Source organism: Excalfactoria chinensis, chromosome 22 (genome assembly GCF_039878825.1).
Source record: "Excalfactoria chinensis isolate bCotChi1 chromosome 22, bCotChi1.hap2, whole genome shotgun sequence".
NCBI lineage: Eukaryota > Metazoa > Chordata > Aves > Galliformes > Phasianidae > Excalfactoria > Excalfactoria chinensis.
Window position 1 is genome coordinate 1,352,714 of NC_092846.1, and position 18,222 is coordinate 1,370,935.

Genomic DNA, 18,222 nt, shown 5'->3' on the forward strand with positions numbered 1-18,222 from the left:
ATGCTCTGTGCTAATGGCATCCCTCCCCCGTACCCAAAGCTCACTCTTGTACCACCAGGATGGAGCTCGCTGAGGCTCCTCCCATTACAATTCAGTATCAGCGGCGAAAAGCAAAAGAAGAGCTGAGGAAACAGACAGGATGCTGTAACAAAAGTGTATAAACCATAACTTAGGGAAGGCAGAAGCAGAGAGCTGTCACGTATTGCTGTGAGAGGGCCCAGAAAACCAAAACGGGGGCTCTTCTTCAGCCACGATGCAGCTGGAGGCAAAGAAAAGAAGGAATCAGTGATGCTGAATGGCAGCGGATGCACATCCACACACAGAGCAGTGCAGCTGAGGAGCTTCCATAAGGGAAGGGGTTGGGAGCACCAGGAGTTACCGAGCATCAGTCGTGATTGAAGGATGGAAACTTGAGCTCTGTTATCTCCGAGTCAGGTGAGCTGCTGCCGCTCCTGTCGCTGTATGTGTCCCTGCAGAGGACAGAAGCAATGCTGTAGGATGAGAGCTCTGCATTGGGAGCAGTGCCTCCTTCTGCCCGAGGATGAGAAGTGAGGCATGCAGAGCTCCCTGGAGCCATCCAGCTTGGGCTGGGCCACGTGAGTTTCAATTGGCAAACCCTGAGGTTAATTCTGGAATAGGTATTTTAAGACCACACCAACAAAGCTAACAGCAAACAGACTGGTCAGCCACCTGCACCACGCGTTCCCTTTCAGCCTCCTGGTGACAGCCAACAGCCTTTAAGCCATCAAACAGCTTTCAGAATCAATGGCTCCCATGGGAAGCGCTCTGGAAACAGCAGGGCCAGCGGTCGGACCTCACTTATATCTCTGTCCGTTCTGCCTCATCCTCCCGTCCCACACAGTTGTGTACAAACCTGTTCCTGAGCGCTGCTGGGATGCTGTCAGGCCCCTCTAAAATCCCCATTGAGGAAAAGAATTTCTCTGGAGCAAAGCCTCCTTCCAGCTGCTGGATATCCAGCACCAAGACCTTCAGGGTCAACTCCTCCACATGATGCATGCACAGTCCTAAACCTTGCAGGGATGCTTTGGGACGGTCCCCCAGCTCTTTGCATTGTCCCTTCTGGATTCCTTACAGTGCTCCCTGCCCAACCCTGCACTCACATCCCTTTGAAGTGCCCTCTGCTGCACCCTACACCAGTGTGCAGAGAGGAGCCTTGCTGATAAGAGCTGTGCCAGCACAGCAGTGAGGAACAGAGGCTGCACTGACGTGGCCACGTGTATTTTGTTATCTACTCACACCAGCACAGCTCCATGACACTCCAGTTCACCCCATGGGAAGCTGTTCTGCCCCACGAGAGGCCTGCGGTTGTTCTCCAACCCACCTGGGTGAGAGCCTGCAGCCCTTCTGCAGGTAATGTGCGAGCCTTCCTGCAGATGCCAGCAGCAGCCCGAAGTACGGCGGGGATGGCTTGATGGGTCTGGAGAGGAATTCAGGGTGGTACTGAACACCCACAAAGAATGGATGCTCTGCAAGGAAAAGAAAAGCAAGATGCATCAGCAACAAGTCTGCAGGCCTGTGGCTGAACGTCCTACAAGGGCAGGCCCGTGGCACTCATGTTGGTGCAGTTCACCATGCATGCAATGGTTGTGAGGGAGCGCGGCCCCATGTGAGAGCACAGTGTCCCTCAGCAGGTTCCCTACAGATGCTGACACCTGCAGCTCACCCTCTGACACACTCACCTTCTAACTCAATGATTTCCATCCGCTCTCCTTCCTCATCCTGGCCGACAAACTTCAAGCCTTGCTCTTCAAAGGATTTCTTCAGCTCTGGATTGACCTGGAGGACGAGAAGCAAGAGAAGCCATCCCCCTTTTTATCCTTGGGTTGTACAGGGGAGCCCAGCAGCCACAGCAGCGATCGTACCTCAAATCTGTGTCTGTGCCTCTCCTCCAAGAAATCATGATCACCGTACAGCTTCCCTGCACCAAAAGCAAGGTGAGCATCTGTGAGCAAACACCAACCGGTTCCACACGATGCCACGAGCCCTCAGAACAACGCAGGTAGGAAATGCCTTACTCATGACCGAGTTCTTCGTTTGGAAGAGCGTTCTTCTCTTGCCAAGCCTCATCGTTCCACCCATCTGCCCAGGGTTGTGTTCCGGCATGTCAATCACCTGGGGTAATATTCAGAGCAGGATGAGGCTGATGGACACAAACAGCCCCACAAACAGCAGTGAACACAGCTCACAAACCCACCCACAAACCTTCCAAGCAATTGCTTCTGTTAATTACTGATGTCACCATTAAACTGATACTGACAGCACTGGACCTGGTTATCACCACACATGGTCCATCCCCCCATGAAATCAGACAGCCTTCCAAGTGCCATTTAAGAGGGGCAGCTTTGTCTTTCCCCCTCTGAGAAAACACTTTGGTTTCCACAGAGCCCTCAAGAAGCAGCAGCTGCCATACAGCCAAGCAGGAAACAACACTTTCCATACAGATTAGGAAGTGATGGAAACCAACGCAAGCACAGTGAAGATACAGCAAGCAAGTCTTGGCATTACTCACCACTGGATGAGTGGTGTTGGGGTCAAATTCTGTTGAGTTCGCATCTGCAATGTTACATCCAGGGGTTAGAAACACCTTTAGGTCCCTCTCATAGAAGAACACAGACACAGCTTGGGATATTCTGCATAAGGTGGAGGATGGAGGAGGGAGGAAGGCTCAGAAACACACAGTCCTCCCTCTCACCTTCACTACCCGTGAAGGTTCACAATCAACCTGAGGCACTGAGTTCAGTTTGGTGCTCTGGAGGAAGCTGTGACAGCAGGGACCTGCTCTGTTTGAGCAAAGAAAGCACTTGAAGGCAGCAATGCAGGCACTGCTGCCTGCCCAGATGAATTGCTGCTCTGAATTGTGCAGTGATGGCACACGGGCTGTCCTGCAACACAGCTCTGCTCGTGTCACACTGAATGCTGAGTGAACACCCCCACTGCCTTCTATGTGAATGAGGTTATTCTTTTTCCTTTGAGCTGGCAAAGGGGGGGGAAGGGAATTTTCTACAAGCCTAGGAAAAATGAAATGCAATCTACGTGCTGATGGAAAATTGAAAGCATTACAGGCGTTACCCAAGCAGCCAAAAGGAGACATCCATCACCCGGGGATGGTGCTGTGCAATTACCTGACCAACCAAGAACGCTGCGTGCAAACTCCACAACTGCTAACTGCATTCCCAAGCAGACTCCTGCAGAAGAAGAGGCAGAACACAGATAAGGTGGGGATGAGGCATCTCTGAGCCCACGCAGTGAAGCACGCGCACCAACACTGAAAACACAGTGAGATCATCACAGCCTGCCCTGCAACTCAGACCTCAGCACAGGGATCTGCCATCACACCCCACAGAATCAATGAATGGCCTGGGTTGAAAAGGACAACAGTGCTCACCCAGTTCCAACCCCCTGCTGTGTGCAGGTCACCAACCAGCAGACCAGGCTGCCCAGAGCCACATCCAGCCTGGCCTTGACTGCCTGCAGGGATGGGGCATCCACAGCCTCCTTGGGCAACCTGTTCCAGTCAACACCATCCCAGCTAACCCCAACTACATGATGTTCTGCTCCAGGTGGCGGCACAGCTGAGCACAGAGCACTGCTGCCCTCAGCACTTATCTTTGACATTCTGAAGTCTGGATAGTGATGGAAGTCAGCAAAGCTCATACTGAAGTCCATTACACTGTTACTCAGTCTTCTTTGCTTTACTTCTTCATATGGATGAAAAACATTTCTCACCTAAGAAGGGTTTCTTCTGTTTTCTTGCCCAGGAAATAGCTTGGATTTTGCCTTCTGTGCCCCGAACACCAAATCCACCAGGAACCAAAACGCCACTGCACCAGGATGAAAGACTCCATTCACACAGTGCTCACCAGCTTCATTCACCACACACAGCTTCTCCTCCACGACATTTTGGACCTGCCCTTCTGCTCATTTCCTGGGCTAACTCCCAGCATTTCCATGCACTGCAAAACAACTTTTCCCCTCCTCACATCTTCTCCCTACAGAACTGCATGGCACACTTCCACCTCCCCTCCCTCCCCCTTTGGTCTGAGCAGTGCCCACCACTTCCCCCACTCCCTTTCTGCTGTGCACATCAATTTCCCCTCCTGCTGCCCTTCAGAGGATGCCCCCCCCCCTTTATTAATAGTTCCCCTCCATCCCATTTATCACCTCTTCTGCCTCTCTCCTAAATTCCATCAACAGGACTTTGGGGACAGCACAGCTGTGCACGGTGCCTAAGACACAGGCTTACAGTGCAGCTCTTCATTCCCAGAGCATCAACAGCAGCAAACTTATCAACCACGGCCCAAAGAAACATAAGGATCTTACTGGGCACCACACAGTTTCTGCCAGGCCTCGTGGTATCGGACAGGTTCCTCCTGCAGGGTGGCAGGCTCCAAGTCAGCAGAGTCGATGTACTGAGCAAAAAACATCCAGGAAAAGACAATGAGGTTTTCCAGTTGCAACAACCATCCCCTCTCTTTCTGAAGCCTGGAACACAAGCTATACAGTTCCATAAGGCGATGCAAGGCCTCCATGCATGGGCACCAGAACCCCTTGAACCCCTTCCCAACCATCAAATACAGCAGATGTTGCTGTTCTATACCTGACTGCAGATGTCTGGATGCTGTAACCCAACACAGCTTCAAAGCTCAGTGGCATAATCTACTCTCACACACGGTTTATGAGAAACCACGTGAAGAGGGGTGATACTGCAGGTAGATTTGGGAGGGGGAAATAACACACCTTGATGTCAAGCTTATGGTTGATAGCCAGTGCAGAATGTTCCAGTGCTTTAATGACGGAGGCGTAGGAGTCTGAAAACTTGGTGTACTTGCCAACAAGTGCAATGGAGCACGTCTCGAGGAGACGGTCATACCTGGAGGTAAAGCAAAACGTGAGGGTTACTAAGAGAAAATGCGGGTATAAAGCACTGACAGTCCTTTTCGAGTGACAGGAACAGCTCAGCTTCTGCATGTCTGCCAATGGGAAGAGAAACCTCCTGTGGAAGAGCAGGCCTCCCATGGCAACTGTGACCTAAAAATGTCAAAGCAAGAACATAAGAAACAAAAAGCAAAGTGAGAGGAAAAGCTGTAAGGAATTGATCCAAAGTGCCTTTCCGGGAGGATCCAAAAAGCCAGCAGTAATTTATGAGGAGAGATCAAAGCACAGCTCTGCCTGTTTCTCCTGTACAGCATCCCCACGCTGCTGACAGAGCTCAATGCAACAGCCAGGAATACAAGGATACAAAAGGCTTATGCTGTGCTGCCTCCTTTGTGCCCCCAGCACTTGACATGGTGAACTCCCAGCTCCCAGCTAAGGGATTCTGATGGAGATTTATGCCAGAGTTGCTAGGTACCTTCCATCACGCTGCTTAATGAGAGCTGTACCTGCCCAAATGAGATGCTCTTTGCAGCGGTGCCCTGTGTTACAATGGGAGGGAAGCACCACTCGGCTCTGCTCCTTCCCAGGGCAGAGATGCATCAGGGCTCAGGTGCAGACTGAAAACCCTCAGCCTGGTGTTCCATGGGGACAGAGCCCTGTGGAGTCTCAGCATCTCAGAGTTACAGAGAACAGCTGCCTCACTGCCTTGAATGAGCACCCAAAAGGCATTGCTCTTCATCCACATGGCCAATGACTGCCACACATGCCCACACACTGACTGCAGTGCTATGCAATAACAGCTGTTTCACCTCCATCCTCACCCCCAGGAAGAAAATAAGGCAGGAGATGACACTGAATGGAAACAGGGTTACACTCATAAACCCATGAGCTACAAGCAGAGGAACTCCACCAGGCTCCCAACCCCACAGCTCACCTGTCAGCCATCTCCTTCCACTTCATGAGCATCCTGCGGGGCTGCCTGCCAATGGGGAGGTCCAGCCTGTGCCTGAAGTAGTCCACAACCCCCTGCTCCTCCAGCAACAGAGGAACTCGGTAGATAGAAGAGACATCGTGAACGCAGATGACCTGTGCAGCAAATACCAACAGCATTAGGGCTGGGAAGTACATGGTAAGATCCAGCTTACTCACAGCTCCTGGCCAGCAGCAGGTAAGGCAGCCAGAGCTGGGAGCCCCACTTAAACTCCTGTGTAATTCCCTTCACATAGGCTTGAGTGGAAGAATAACATCATTAGAGGTCAAAAGCTATACAGAAAATACCTTGGATGCACTGAATTCCAAGCCTAAGTGTATTTACTTATAACAAAATGCCAACATAAAAGGGACCATTGTTGTAATGTTTGCTGATGTAAAGAACACAGGTAAGACAAAGAAGCAAATGAATTATGCAGCTCCCAGAAAGGCAAAGCTGGAACACATCAGCTCTGTGCTCAGATGCAGCACCCAACAAACAGGCAGAACATTTACTGCATGTACCTGCAGACAGCAATCCTTACCTGCTCTGGTTCAACGTGACAGAACATGGAAATCTTTTCTTTCACGGAGGTATCCAGGGGAGTGGAGCACCTGCAAACGATCTGACACAACAGCAACATCACCCTTGTGAAGCAAAACAGAAGCACTCAGGCACCCACTAACAAAGCTGAACAAAGCCATCCTTCCATAGACTCTGAGTTGGGAGAGAAAACAGCTTCATGGTGTAGGATCAGTGCAAGAGCTCCCAACCTCAGCATTAAAGAGGCCAGGCTGCCCCTGCAGCATAAGGTCACACAGCCACAGAACAGCTTTGGGTTGGATGGGACCTGATGGATCACATAGTTCCAACCCCAAGTTGCTCCATTCATTTCCAAACCCAAAGCCAAACAACAGAGCTTACCAGATCTGGGGACAGACCGAGACCTCTGAGCTCCCGGACGCTGTTTTGGGTGGGTTTTGTCTTCTGTTCTCCTGTGGAGCTCGGCTGGTCAAAGAGCAGAATTGGCTGCATTAGGTTCTGATGCTACACAGCATGACTGGGCACCCTCCACCCTTATTCGCCTCCTTAAAGTTTGACCTGGCTTTTAGACAATTCACATCAGCTTCAATTACTCCCCTGTATGTTAATCCCAATGGCTGAGAGCAACCAGAAGGAACCCTACATTCAAAATAACAGACTTTTTGGCTGGGTAAGATTAAAAACTGCCTTCAAAGCCAGGTCAGATAACAAAGATGAGGTTGTGCCAGGCATTGCATACCATAAAGGAGCTCCATTAAGAGCTTTTTGGTTGCATTTCTGAACCAAGCCCTGCTGTGTGCAGGGTCACCAACCAGCAGCCCAGGCTGCCCAGAGCCACATCCAGCCTGGCCTTGAATGCCTGCAGGGATGGGGCATCCACAGCCTCCTTGGGCAACTTGATCCAATGCATCACCATCCTCGGGGTGATTTCTTCTACAAGTTTCTACATACAGAATCCCAAATACAGCAGTACATGCAGGGAAAGGGTTTCAGAGTGCAGTTAAACAGGTGGTTCAGGGGAAGCATCCACATGGAGGAGCTCCATACCTGTGGAACAAGGCTGACATGAATGTTACAGAAGTTCTCCCTCTTGGCTTTGAACTGGAACTGGCGAAAGGCCTCAATGAAGGGCATGCTCTCAATATCACCCACTGTGCCACCCAGCTGGGAAAGACAAAGGTGTTTAGAATTCAAGTTAGCATCATGGCATCCATCAAAGGCCCAACCAACACATGCGTACAATTGAGTTGAATCACACACCTCAATCACACAGACTTGGGGTTCCACGCCATCTTCATCCACAGGGATGCGTGCCTGCCTCATCACCCACTCCTGTATGGCATCCGTGATGTGGGGGACCACTGAGAAAGAAGCCAGGAGAAGAAGTTAGACCCCAACTTCACTCGTTGCAGATGTAATGCTCAATAACTAACAGCTGCTGCTTCCCAGATCACTTCCCAAAGCACCCGTGTGCATTTCTCAAGGCTGGATATGTTTGAAATGGTTCTTTTTGGCTGCCATTTTCAAGAGGTGCCTTGGCAGGACATGCAGCCCCGGCTTCCATTTAAACAGATGTGAGCGATGTTTCTTTGAAGCTGGAAGCTTCCAGTACAAACAGTTCCACACACTGAGCTCAGTCAGCTTGTTTTAAACTGCCTTACAGAAATCTTTATCCAAACCAGCTGTGAGGGGGTTCTTGAGAAGGATAGAGGCTGATCTGATCCTCAGAGATCCTTCTGGTCCTCTAATGACACCACAGTGTTCTTTAAATGAGTTAAGCAGCACTAACTGTCTTAACCAGCTAGCAAATTATCCATGTCAGTCCCAGATACAGGTCAGGCAGCACATCCATAGGGTCACAAAAGGGCTGGGGTTGGAAGGGACCCCAAGGATCATCGGGTTCTAACCCTCTGCTGCAGGCAGGGCTGCCAGCCTCTGGGTCAAGTGCTACATTAGGTACCCAAGGTTCACAGAATCACAGAATCACAGAATTATAGGGGTTGGAAGGGACCTCTAGAGATCATCGAGTCCAACCCCCCTGCCAAAGCAGGCTCCCTACACCACGTCGCACAGGTAGGCGTCCAGGCGGGTCTTGAATATCTCCAGAGAAGGAGACTCCACCACCTCCCTGGGCAGCCTGTTCCAGTGCTCCGTCACCCTCACCGTAAAGAAGTTCTTGCGCACATTCGTGCGGAACTTCCTATGCTGGAGTTTCAGCCCATTGCCCCTAGTCCTGTCCCCACGCACTACTGAAAAGAGACCAGCCTCGCCACTATAGCTCCCACACCTCAGGTATTTATAAACCTGGATCAAGTCCCCTCTCAGCCTTCTTTTCTCAAGGCTAAACAGACCCAGTTCCCTAAGTCTCTCCTCGTAGGGGAGATGGTCCAGGCCCTTCACCATCTTTGTGGCCCTCCGCTGGACTCTTTCCAAGAGATCCCTGTCTTTTTTGTACTGGGGAGCCCAGAACTGGACACAGTATTCCAGATGAGGCCTCACCAGGGCAGAGAAGAGGGGGAGGATCACCTCCCTTGACCTGCTGGCTACGCTCTTTTTAATGCACCCCAGAATGCCATTGGCCTTTTTGGCTACAAGGGCACACTGCTGGCTCATGGCCAACCTGTCGTCCACCAGGACGCCCAGGTCCCTCTCAGCAGAGCTCCTCTCCAGCAGGTCTTCCCCCAACCTGTACTGGTGCATGCAATTATTTCTACCGAGATGCAAGACTCTACACTTGCTTATGTTAAACCTCATCCGGTTTCTTACTGCCCAGCTCTCCAGCCTGTCCAGGTCTCTCTGAATGGCCGCACAGCCTTCAGGCGTGTCAGCCAATCCTCCCAGCTTCGTGTCATCAGCAAACTTGCTGAGGGTGGCCACTATCCCCTCATCAAGGTCGTTGATGAAGATGTTGAACAAGACTGGACCCAGCACAGACCCCTGGGGGACGCCGCTAGTCACAGGCCTCCAGCCAGACACCGCACCGCCAACGACAACCCTCTGCACTCTGCCAGTCAGCCAATTCTCGATCCACTTCACCGTCCACTCATCTATCCCATACTTCCTCAGCTTTGTTATAAGGATGTCATGGGGGACCGTATCAAAAGCCTTACTGAAATCAAGGTAGACTACATCTACCGCTCTCCCCCCGTCCACCCAGCTAGTGACATCTTCATAAAAGGCCACCAGGTTGGTCGAGCACGACCTCCCCTTGGTGAACCCATGCTGAGTACTCCTGATAACCTCCTTTTCTCCCAGTTGTCTGGAGATGGCATCCAGCACAAGCTGTTCCATCACCTTCCCTGGGACAGAGGTGAGGCTGACTGGCCTATAATTACCCGGGTCATCCTTCTTGCCCTTTTTGAAGACTGGGGTGACATTGGCCATCCTCCAGTCTTCAGGCACCTCCCCAGTTCTCCAAGACCTTTGAAAAATTACAGAGAGCGGCTTAGCAATAACCTCTGCCAGCTCTCTCAGCACCCGCGGGTGCACCCCATCAGGTCCCATGGATTTATGGACATTAATGTTTCCTAAGCACTCACGGACCACCTCTTCCCTGACTAAAGGGAAATCTCCCATTCCCCAGATTCTCTCATCAACCACCGGGGACTGGGATTCCTGGGGGAGAGCCCTTTCACTAAAGACAGAGGCAAAGAAGGCGTTCAGTATTTCCGCCTTCTCAGCATCCCCCGTTACCAGAACACCCCCCTCACTTAGTATGGGGCCCACATTCTCCCTAGCCTTCCTTTTGCTGTTAATGTACTTAAAAAACCCTTTTTTATTATCCTTTATCTCCTTAGCTAGATTCAGCTCCAGGTGGGCTTTAGCCTTCCTGGTCGCATCTCGGCAGTCCCTGACTACATTCTTATATTGTTCCCAAGTGGCCAGACCCTTTTTCCACATATCGTGTACTTTCTTCTTTCTGCGGAGCTTGCACATGAGTTCCTTACTCATCCACGCAGGTCTCCTGGCACCTTTTCCTGACTTCTTAGTTACAGGGACGCACCGATCCTGAGCCTGGAAGAGGAGCCGTTTGAATGCTAGCCAGCTCTCACAGGCCCCCTTGCCTTCTAGCACCCTGGCCCACGGGATGGCCCCAAGTAAGTCCCGGAGGAGATCAAAGTTGGCTCTCCTGAAGTCCAGGGTAGCAATCCTACTTTTTGTTTTGCTTCCTCCGCTCAGGATCTCGAACTCCACCATCTCATGGTCGCTACAACCCAAGTTACCCCCGACTTTTACTTCCTTAATGAGTCCTTCCTTGTTGGTGAGAATAAGGTCCAGCAGCACCCCGCCCCGCGTCGGTACCTCGACCATCTGCATTAGAAAGTTATCTTCAATACACTGCAAGAATTGTCTGGACCGCGCATGCTTGGCCATATTGGTCGTCCAGCAAATATCAGGATAATTGAAATCCCCCAAAAGTACCAACGCCCGGGAGCGTGATGCTACTTCCAGTTGGCTACGGAAGGCCTCATCAACCTCCTCTTCCTGATCAGGAGGCCTGTAGTACACACCCACTACAGTGTCACCCTTACCAGCCTGGCCCTTGATTCTCACCCACAAGCTCTCCACTGCTACATCACTCTCCCCCAGGTGGAGTTCAATACATTCTAGCTGCTCTCTCACATAAAGAGCAACTCCACCACCCCGCCTTGCTAGCCGATCTTTCCTAAAAAGGACATAGCCCTCCATGACAACATTCCAGTCATGCGAGCTGTCCCACCACGTCTCTGTGATCGCAATGAGATCATAGCCATGCGATCGCACACAAAACTCCAATTCTTCCTGTTTATTCCCCATGCTTCGCGCATTAGTATACAGGCACTTGAGAGAAGGAGCATCTCCCCACCTCTCTCCATGCCTTTGAACCCCTTTGTCAGCACCCAACACGCTCTGCTTTAAGCCTTGAACTGCCACCTCAGACCCAGCGGCCCTCATTTTGTCCCCTTCCCCCTTCGTACCTAGTTTAAACACCTGTCAATTAGTCCTGACAGTTCCTCGGCTAGAACCCTCCTACCCCTTGGAGACAGGCCGCTTCTGTCTGCAGCCATCATGCCAGGAGCCGAGTAAATTCTCCCATGATCAAAAAACCCAAAACTCCTATGTCGGCACCAACTCTTTATCCATTTGTTTAAGAGGTGGGTTTTTAGGCCCAACTCAGTATCCCTCCCTGTCACTGAAGGTACAGATGTAATAACCACTTGTACACCTGTACTGTCAACTACCCTCCCCAGTCTCCTGAAGTCATCTTTTATGACCTTCAGGCTTTTCCTACTGACTTCCTCACTGCCAGCCTGAATTATCAGCAGGGGATAGTAGTCAGTAGGCCGGATCAGATTGGGAAGTCTCCCAGCAATGTCCCTGACTCGCGCCCCAGGGAGGCAGCACACTTCTCTGTGTGTAGGGTCGGGCCGGCATATAGGGCCTTCTGTTCCTCGCAGAAGGGAGTCACCTATGACAACTACCCTTCTATCCTTCCTCGTGGAGGAAGTCTTGAGGCGGTTCCACCATACCCAGCCTTAAACACCTCCAGGGATGGAGCATCCACAGCTCTGGGCAGCAGTGCCAGCACCTCACTGCCCAATCAGTATCTATACATGTAAAAAGTTGATCACCTTCCTGTTTATAATCCCCTTTTAAACACTGGAAGGCTGCAATGAGGTCACCCCACAGCTGAACAAGCCCAGCTCCTTGTCTTTCTAGGGGAGCTGCTGCAGCCCTCTAATCACCTTCATGGTCTCCCCTGGACCCTCTCCAACAGCTCCACATCTTTCCTGTGCCGGGGGCCCCAAACCTGGACACAGCACTGCAGATGGGGCCTCATGAGGACATAAAGGAGGGGACAATCCCCCCAACCCACTGCTGATGGAGCCCAGGATACCACTGGCCTTCCAAGCTGCAAGCACACGCTGCTGCCTTGTGTTACATTTCCCATCTAACAAGGCCCTGAAGTGCTTCTGAGCAGGGCTCATACACATCACAGGGACAGGACAGGCCTCAAACCGAGATGGAATCCAAAAGCAGGACAAGGAATACAGAACACGTTCCTCAGCATCAGATACAAAGCTTCACATCACCTTGGACAGTTTTGCCCAGGTAGTCTCCCTTCCTCTCCTTGTTGATGACATACTGGTAGATCTTCCCAGTTGTCAGATTGTTGTCTTTGGTGAGGCGGATGTCGAGGAAGCGTTCGTAGTTACCGAGGTCCAGGTCCACCTCCCCACCATCATCCAGCACAAACACCTCTCCTGCAGCACAGAGGAACACACACACGCAGCTCAGAGCAATGTGGCTGCTGGTTGAAGGCTGTGTGTGGCAGAGGGTCTGCAGCAAAAGTGTTATGGGGAGCAGAGGGGGGAATGGGGTGGTTTGGTCTGGAGGAGGCTCAGCAGTGCTCCCTTCAGCTCCCTGTTTGAGTTGGATGGGACCCTTAAAGGCCATCTGGTCCAACTCCCAGCATTGAGCACAGACACCCACAGCTCCATCAGTGCTCACAGTCCCTCCAGCCTCACCTTGGGTGTCTGCAGGGATGAGCATCACCACCCCAATGAGCAGCCCATCCCAGTGCCTCACCACCTTCATTGTAAAGAACTTCTTCCTTATATCCAATCTAGATCTCCCCTTTCAGTTTGGAACCATTTCCCCCCATCCAATCACAACAGACCCTGCTGAAGAGTCTGATCTAGCACCAGACACCGAAAGAATCAGCCTCTGCTCCTGGCTATCAGCAACAGCAGATCCTGAAACAGGAATGCTGCTGCCCAGCGGCTGTTTCCGAACCACAGCGATGCGGCACCGAGGGATGCGGTCAGGGTGGGGTGGGACTGGATGTTCCTCTGCAGCTCTCTGGCTCCCCCCGGCCCAGCGCTCACCGTGCTCGTATGGTGAGAAGGTTCCGGCGTCGATGTTGATGTAGGGGTCGATCTTGATGGAGGTGACTCGCAACCCGCTGGATTTGAGGATGGTGCCGATGCTGCTGGCGATGATCCCTTTGCCGATACCCGAGATCACCCCGCCCGTCACCAGGATGTACTTCATCTGCCTGCCGGTCTGACAGCGAGCTTCAGGATGGGCCACGCAACTCCCGCCACGCCTTCCCGCCGGCGCGCCCCGCCTTCCCGCCGGCGCGCCCGCGGTCGCCCCCCGCGCTGCTCGGCCGGCGCTCACCTGTTCCCGCGCGCGGGTTCCTGCGGGGAGGAGCGCACACGCACGCCGTGCCGGCTGGGCGCACAAGCGCATGAGGCCGGCGCGCAGCAGTGCGCATGCGCGGCGCCCCTCGGGTGCATGCGCGGTGAAGAAGGGGGCGGGGCTTGTGGTGCTTAAGGGGCGGGGCTTGTGGGGCATAAGGGGGCGGGGCTTTCAGTCGCTGCGGGGATGCCGTGGGCAATAAGGCCAGCAGAGGGGACGCGGCCATCGGCGAGTAGAACATACTGCAACGCCGAGTTAATGTCGATTGTCCTAATTAACACGGGAAAGAGGGCAGGAAGGACGAAGTGAACGTATAAGAGCTGTTTGTAAGGGGATGCGCAGCGTGAGGGTGCCGTGTCATACCCAGGGGTGGCCGCTAGGTGGCGCCATTGAACAGGAAAAGGAGCTGATGGAGGAAGGGGCAGAGCTGAGCTCAGGGAGCGCTGCTTCCTACCAGCAGGGAAAGCAACACGGCCTGGGGAGCACGGGCTGTTCTCTCCAGCATAAGGCTGAGCGTGGCCTTAAGTGTCCGATAGTGAGAGGCAGATGTGCTGCCAAAGCATATGAGAGGGGAAGCTTTTGTCCCTGCCAGCACTCGGGGCTGCCGCTCTCCTGCTGTGTTTGCAACGGGACAAACCGGATGGGCCGGAGGAATTTTAATCCTCAGTGATTCCCAAATTCCTTCCAGCACAGCAAAGGATTCTGCTGAGGCATCAACAGCCTCGTCCAGCTCAGTCTGTCCTACATCTGATAAGCTAATTGAGGATCTAATGGAGGAATTAATGAAGGCATTCTGCAGGTTACCATCAGGTTATCGGTCAGCTTCCCAGAGCTGGAGCTTCCCAGCGTGTTTGGGCACAGTCCTGTAAGCTCAATAACAAGATGCCATCAGCTTCCATTGCAATCCTGCTGCTGGAAGCTGCAGTGCTGGCCGGGCTCTGTGTGCTCCCCTTGCTTGGCTGCTTTGTGCTGCCCACAGCCCAAAAAGGGACAACGTTAACTTTGGAAGCAGAATTTGCTGGAAAAAGTCCTTTTTTTCTCTCCATGTGCAGCTGCTGCTGATTGTGCTCATTGTTAGGTCTCGTTCTGGCCTTTGTCGTAGCATCACAGGGAGATGTTCAGCTTTTGTTCTGGCTTCGTTGCACCAATTGCAGCTGTAATATAATGCAGCTGTAATACATAATGCAGCTGTAATACATAATGCAGCTGTAAGCTAAGGACTCTTTGATTCATTTTGGCTTTCCAAGGTATAACATGTGAAAGTGAGAACTTGAAGGGGTTATCTGAGAGCCAAAGGGGCTCCTTCTGGTCTGTCTCCTATCAGTGAGCCTTATCTTCCTACTCCTAGGAAGCTGAAAGTGGGAGCCAACACTTGGAACTCACCAGGTCCCTGCCATGGTAATCCAGCTGTCTGAGATGAAGGTTTCTATCAGCTGACACCAGGAGAGCTTTAATAGCATTAAAGAAACATCCTTTCCAACTTTACATCACCCAGACCAGGATGATGCTTTCCCAAGAGGAGCTCCGTGCTGAGCTGGGAGGCGCTGCCTGCATTCTGCCTCTGGAGGGCAGGAATGTCTGCAAGAGCTGCAGAGGACGGGAGGGTCTTAAAGCCAAGTGACGGGGAACGGCTGTTGGATGGAGCTGCCAAAGGCATTGCTGGCCCCGATGCTCACTGCCTGCTGCAGGTGTCAGACCACATTACAGACCGGACGAGTATTAAAGGTGCAGGAGCAGCTCTCAACCTATGGAACAGAAGAGCTGGGTCCTCAATATTTATCACTACTATTTATCACTACTATTTATCACTAACTGCTGTTGTTATTTCTAATATATTTAATATGAACGTGGCTTACTAAGGTGATACTTTCCTATGTGTTGAATGATGTAAACCCCACAGGGGTAACACCAGGGGTCCCCTGCTGGTGAGCACTGGGCTCAATGTGCTGGCCAGTTTTCAGGCACCTCAGTATAGCTCTGCCCAGCCTGAATTGCATTGCCTTCCCTGCCCAGCTGTCTGTTTCTTCCCACTTCCAAGTGATGCCTGTCTGATGAACGCATGAAGAATATATGGCTTGAAGTTTGCAGAGCTCTTCTGTGTTGGAGGTGCTTCTCAAACCAACTTGTTCTTGTCTCTGTCTCTCTCTTCAGCCAGGCAGCTGCTTCAGCTGTGCTTGTTCCGGATTGCTGTGTGATGCTGTTTATCTAAGATCTGCCAATCGAGGAGGAATTCATTTCAATCGGCGAAGACAATGCACTGAAACAGCTACAGCTGAGACAAAGGCGGAAATTAACGTTTGTGAAGGGAAGAAAGGGACAAAAGAAATGCTGGTGGCAAGGGAGAAAGTGAAACAAAAACGAAATCATCGCCATTATCCAACTACAAAGGGGAAGGATGAAGGCTCTCACCGTGCAGCCTGAGCCCCCATCCAGGGAAAGCAGCTTGTCCATGTGCAGCAAGGGATGGGGCACGGCTGTGAGCAGGGAGGGATTGATTCAGCCACCATCACTGCTGGTGAACGGTCTGTTCCCATGTTATTCACCAATGGATTCCTATGGTGTTCCCCCATATGATTGCCCAAGTCTGGTTGCACACTGATCCATAGCAGTGAATGGATCAAGGCAATCCAAGGGCAATGGCAATGGATGCTGCTCACACCTTGTGGCAGTGCCTGATGAAGCACACGTTCCTCCTCCTTTTCTTGCCAGGAGCTCCTAGAGGTGCACATGGTCACTGCTGATGCTATCATGGCACCCATCATGGCACCCACGCACAAGGCTCTGTTGTCCCCCTATGGCAGTGGGTGCTTTCTTGCTGTTATGGCCGTCCTGTTGGTGCAGGTGGGAACCTCCATCAGGGATCAGAAAGCACTTAATGTGGGGTAGGTTCAGCACAACCACAGGCACCAAGCCTGGAGCGTGCAGATCTCCATATGTACAGCCATTACTTCAACCCCTGGCTGACACCATCCTGGTTGTGGATGATAAGGGCATCATTTTCCACTCCTTTCCTCTGCTATTGAACCATCTCAGCCCGTGAGTTTGGCTTTTTTACTGATGCTCTCCATGCTGCTTTGCTGGACAGCAGGACCTCGCTGGGTCAACGAAACCTTTTGGACCTCAGCAGCAATTTAGCACTACAGCCACAAGCTTTAGCAGTGAAAGCTCCAACCAAAGGGCAGAGGGGAGGATTCCTGCACAGCTCAGAATGAGCTTTGCCAGGGGAACCGTGCAGACTCATTGGCAAGTAATGAATCATGAAGCAGCAGGAAGCAAGAGAGCCGAGAGAAAAGTGTGAGCTCTGCAATTAACTACAGGGCGCTTAGGTGAATTAACGAAGGGATATGATACTGAGGCACAAAGCAGTCGAAGCTGGGAGCGTTGCAAGGCTTTCCCTAAGAACTTTTAGGGGGAGAAACTGCTTGTTTAGCTGGAGCAGAAAGCAAACCCTGTGTGTGTGTGTGTGTGTGTGTGTGCTGATGGGACGAGGCAGCGCAGCCGAGAGCTTCTAACTCATGTTTAAATTGATGAGCGACCCAGATGAGTGGAAGCAAGGAAATGATCTACACCAAGACAAGGCAGCAGGCATGAGAGATGGCAGCAGAGCAGGGGAAGGATGGGTTTCTACTATGTAAGAGACACTTGCTGTGGGAGATCAGTTTACAGAGCGGATGGGAGAGAGACAAAGCAGAAACTGTTATGTTTTGCTCTGGATTTGGACAAGAGACCTGAGCAGAACACTGAGCCCTGTACCTGTGGCCTTGCCTGCATGGGAAAGGCAGCATTGTCACACTGTGTTCATGATGCTCTGCTGCCCTCAGTGACTGCACTGCACTCATTGCTGCTCCGGTGCCTCCTGCTGCAGCAGGATGAGTGCTGCCTGCCATGTCTCTTCCCATTGTTTCTCACTCTGCTTCTTCCCTAAGCTCCTTTTGTTCACCCTGCACCCTTTGCCAGTTTCCCAGACCCACAAAGCAAGCAGATCAAACAGATGGATGCTCCCTGCTTGTCTCTAAGGACGGCTGATCTACCAGAGCCAGGAAGTTAGTGCTTGTGCATGGAAGTCACTCAGCCTCCTTGCAGAGGCTGTCACTGAGAAGCAAAGCAGCCCTCGATCCCTGTAGCTTAATCCCCTGACCTCAGACCCGCATTGCTCCAGCTGGAGCAGTAATTCCTGCTGTTTACATGGGTCAGCAGCTAGACAAGGACTTGACTTAGATTTTCTCAGCAGGTCACATGGCTGTTTGCTAATCAGCAGTAGCATAAACACTGCCGGAATCCTCACGGGTCACTTGCTAGGGACAGGCTGAACAAACCAGAGGCAGATGAAAAGCAGCACGGGTGAGTGGATGAGGTTTGAAGCAACTGCACTGGAGCCCCAAGTCTGTGCCTGCAGGGCTTCCAGGACTCATGAAAGGGAGAGGCTGTGCCCAGCAGACCCATTGCTCAGCCGTGCTCCTTGACTGGGTTGGAGAGTGCACAATGGAGCAGCATCTGCAGAGGTGTGAGCTGAAAGCAGCACGAGGCCAGACCCTGCAGGAGCAACTGCTGCAGATCCACATGCTGTCATCCACATCCTCAGGTGCAGAGGGATTCTTGCAGTGGGATGCAGAAGGGAAGGGCAGCTC

At 52.1% G+C, this 18,222-nt stretch overlaps 1 protein-coding gene across 2 annotated transcripts; it reads right to left on the reverse strand.

Moving 5' to 3' along the window:
* Window positions 1–140: 140 nt before the first annotated feature.
* CTPS1 (CTP synthase 1) lies at window positions 141–13,688 on the reverse strand. Of its 2 annotated transcripts, none has more exons than XM_072355278.1 (19): window positions 13,574–13,688; window positions 13,279–13,448; window positions 12,484–12,654; window positions 7,670–7,770; window positions 7,457–7,573; window positions 6,791–6,874; window positions 6,411–6,491; window positions 5,831–5,982; window positions 4,759–4,891; window positions 4,342–4,430; window positions 3,748–3,842; window positions 3,144–3,206; window positions 2,531–2,574; window positions 2,037–2,133; window positions 1,884–1,939; window positions 1,701–1,797; window positions 1,343–1,487; window positions 380–470; window positions 141–259 (listed from the first exon to the last, which is right to left on the reverse strand). In XM_072355278.1, exons 2-18 carry the CDS (start codon window positions 13,442–13,444, stop codon window positions 386–388), a joined length of 1,776 nt encoding a protein of 591 aa, XP_072211379.1. In that variant the 5' UTR covers window positions 13,445–13,448; window positions 13,574–13,688; the 3' UTR covers window positions 141–259; window positions 380–385. The 2 variants fall into 2 exon arrangements, with proteins under 2 accessions (XP_072211379.1, XP_072211380.1); XM_072355279.1 differs by having other exon boundaries at window positions 13,279–13,456; window positions 13,574–13,680.
* Window positions 13,689–18,222: the final 4,534 nt, after the last annotated feature.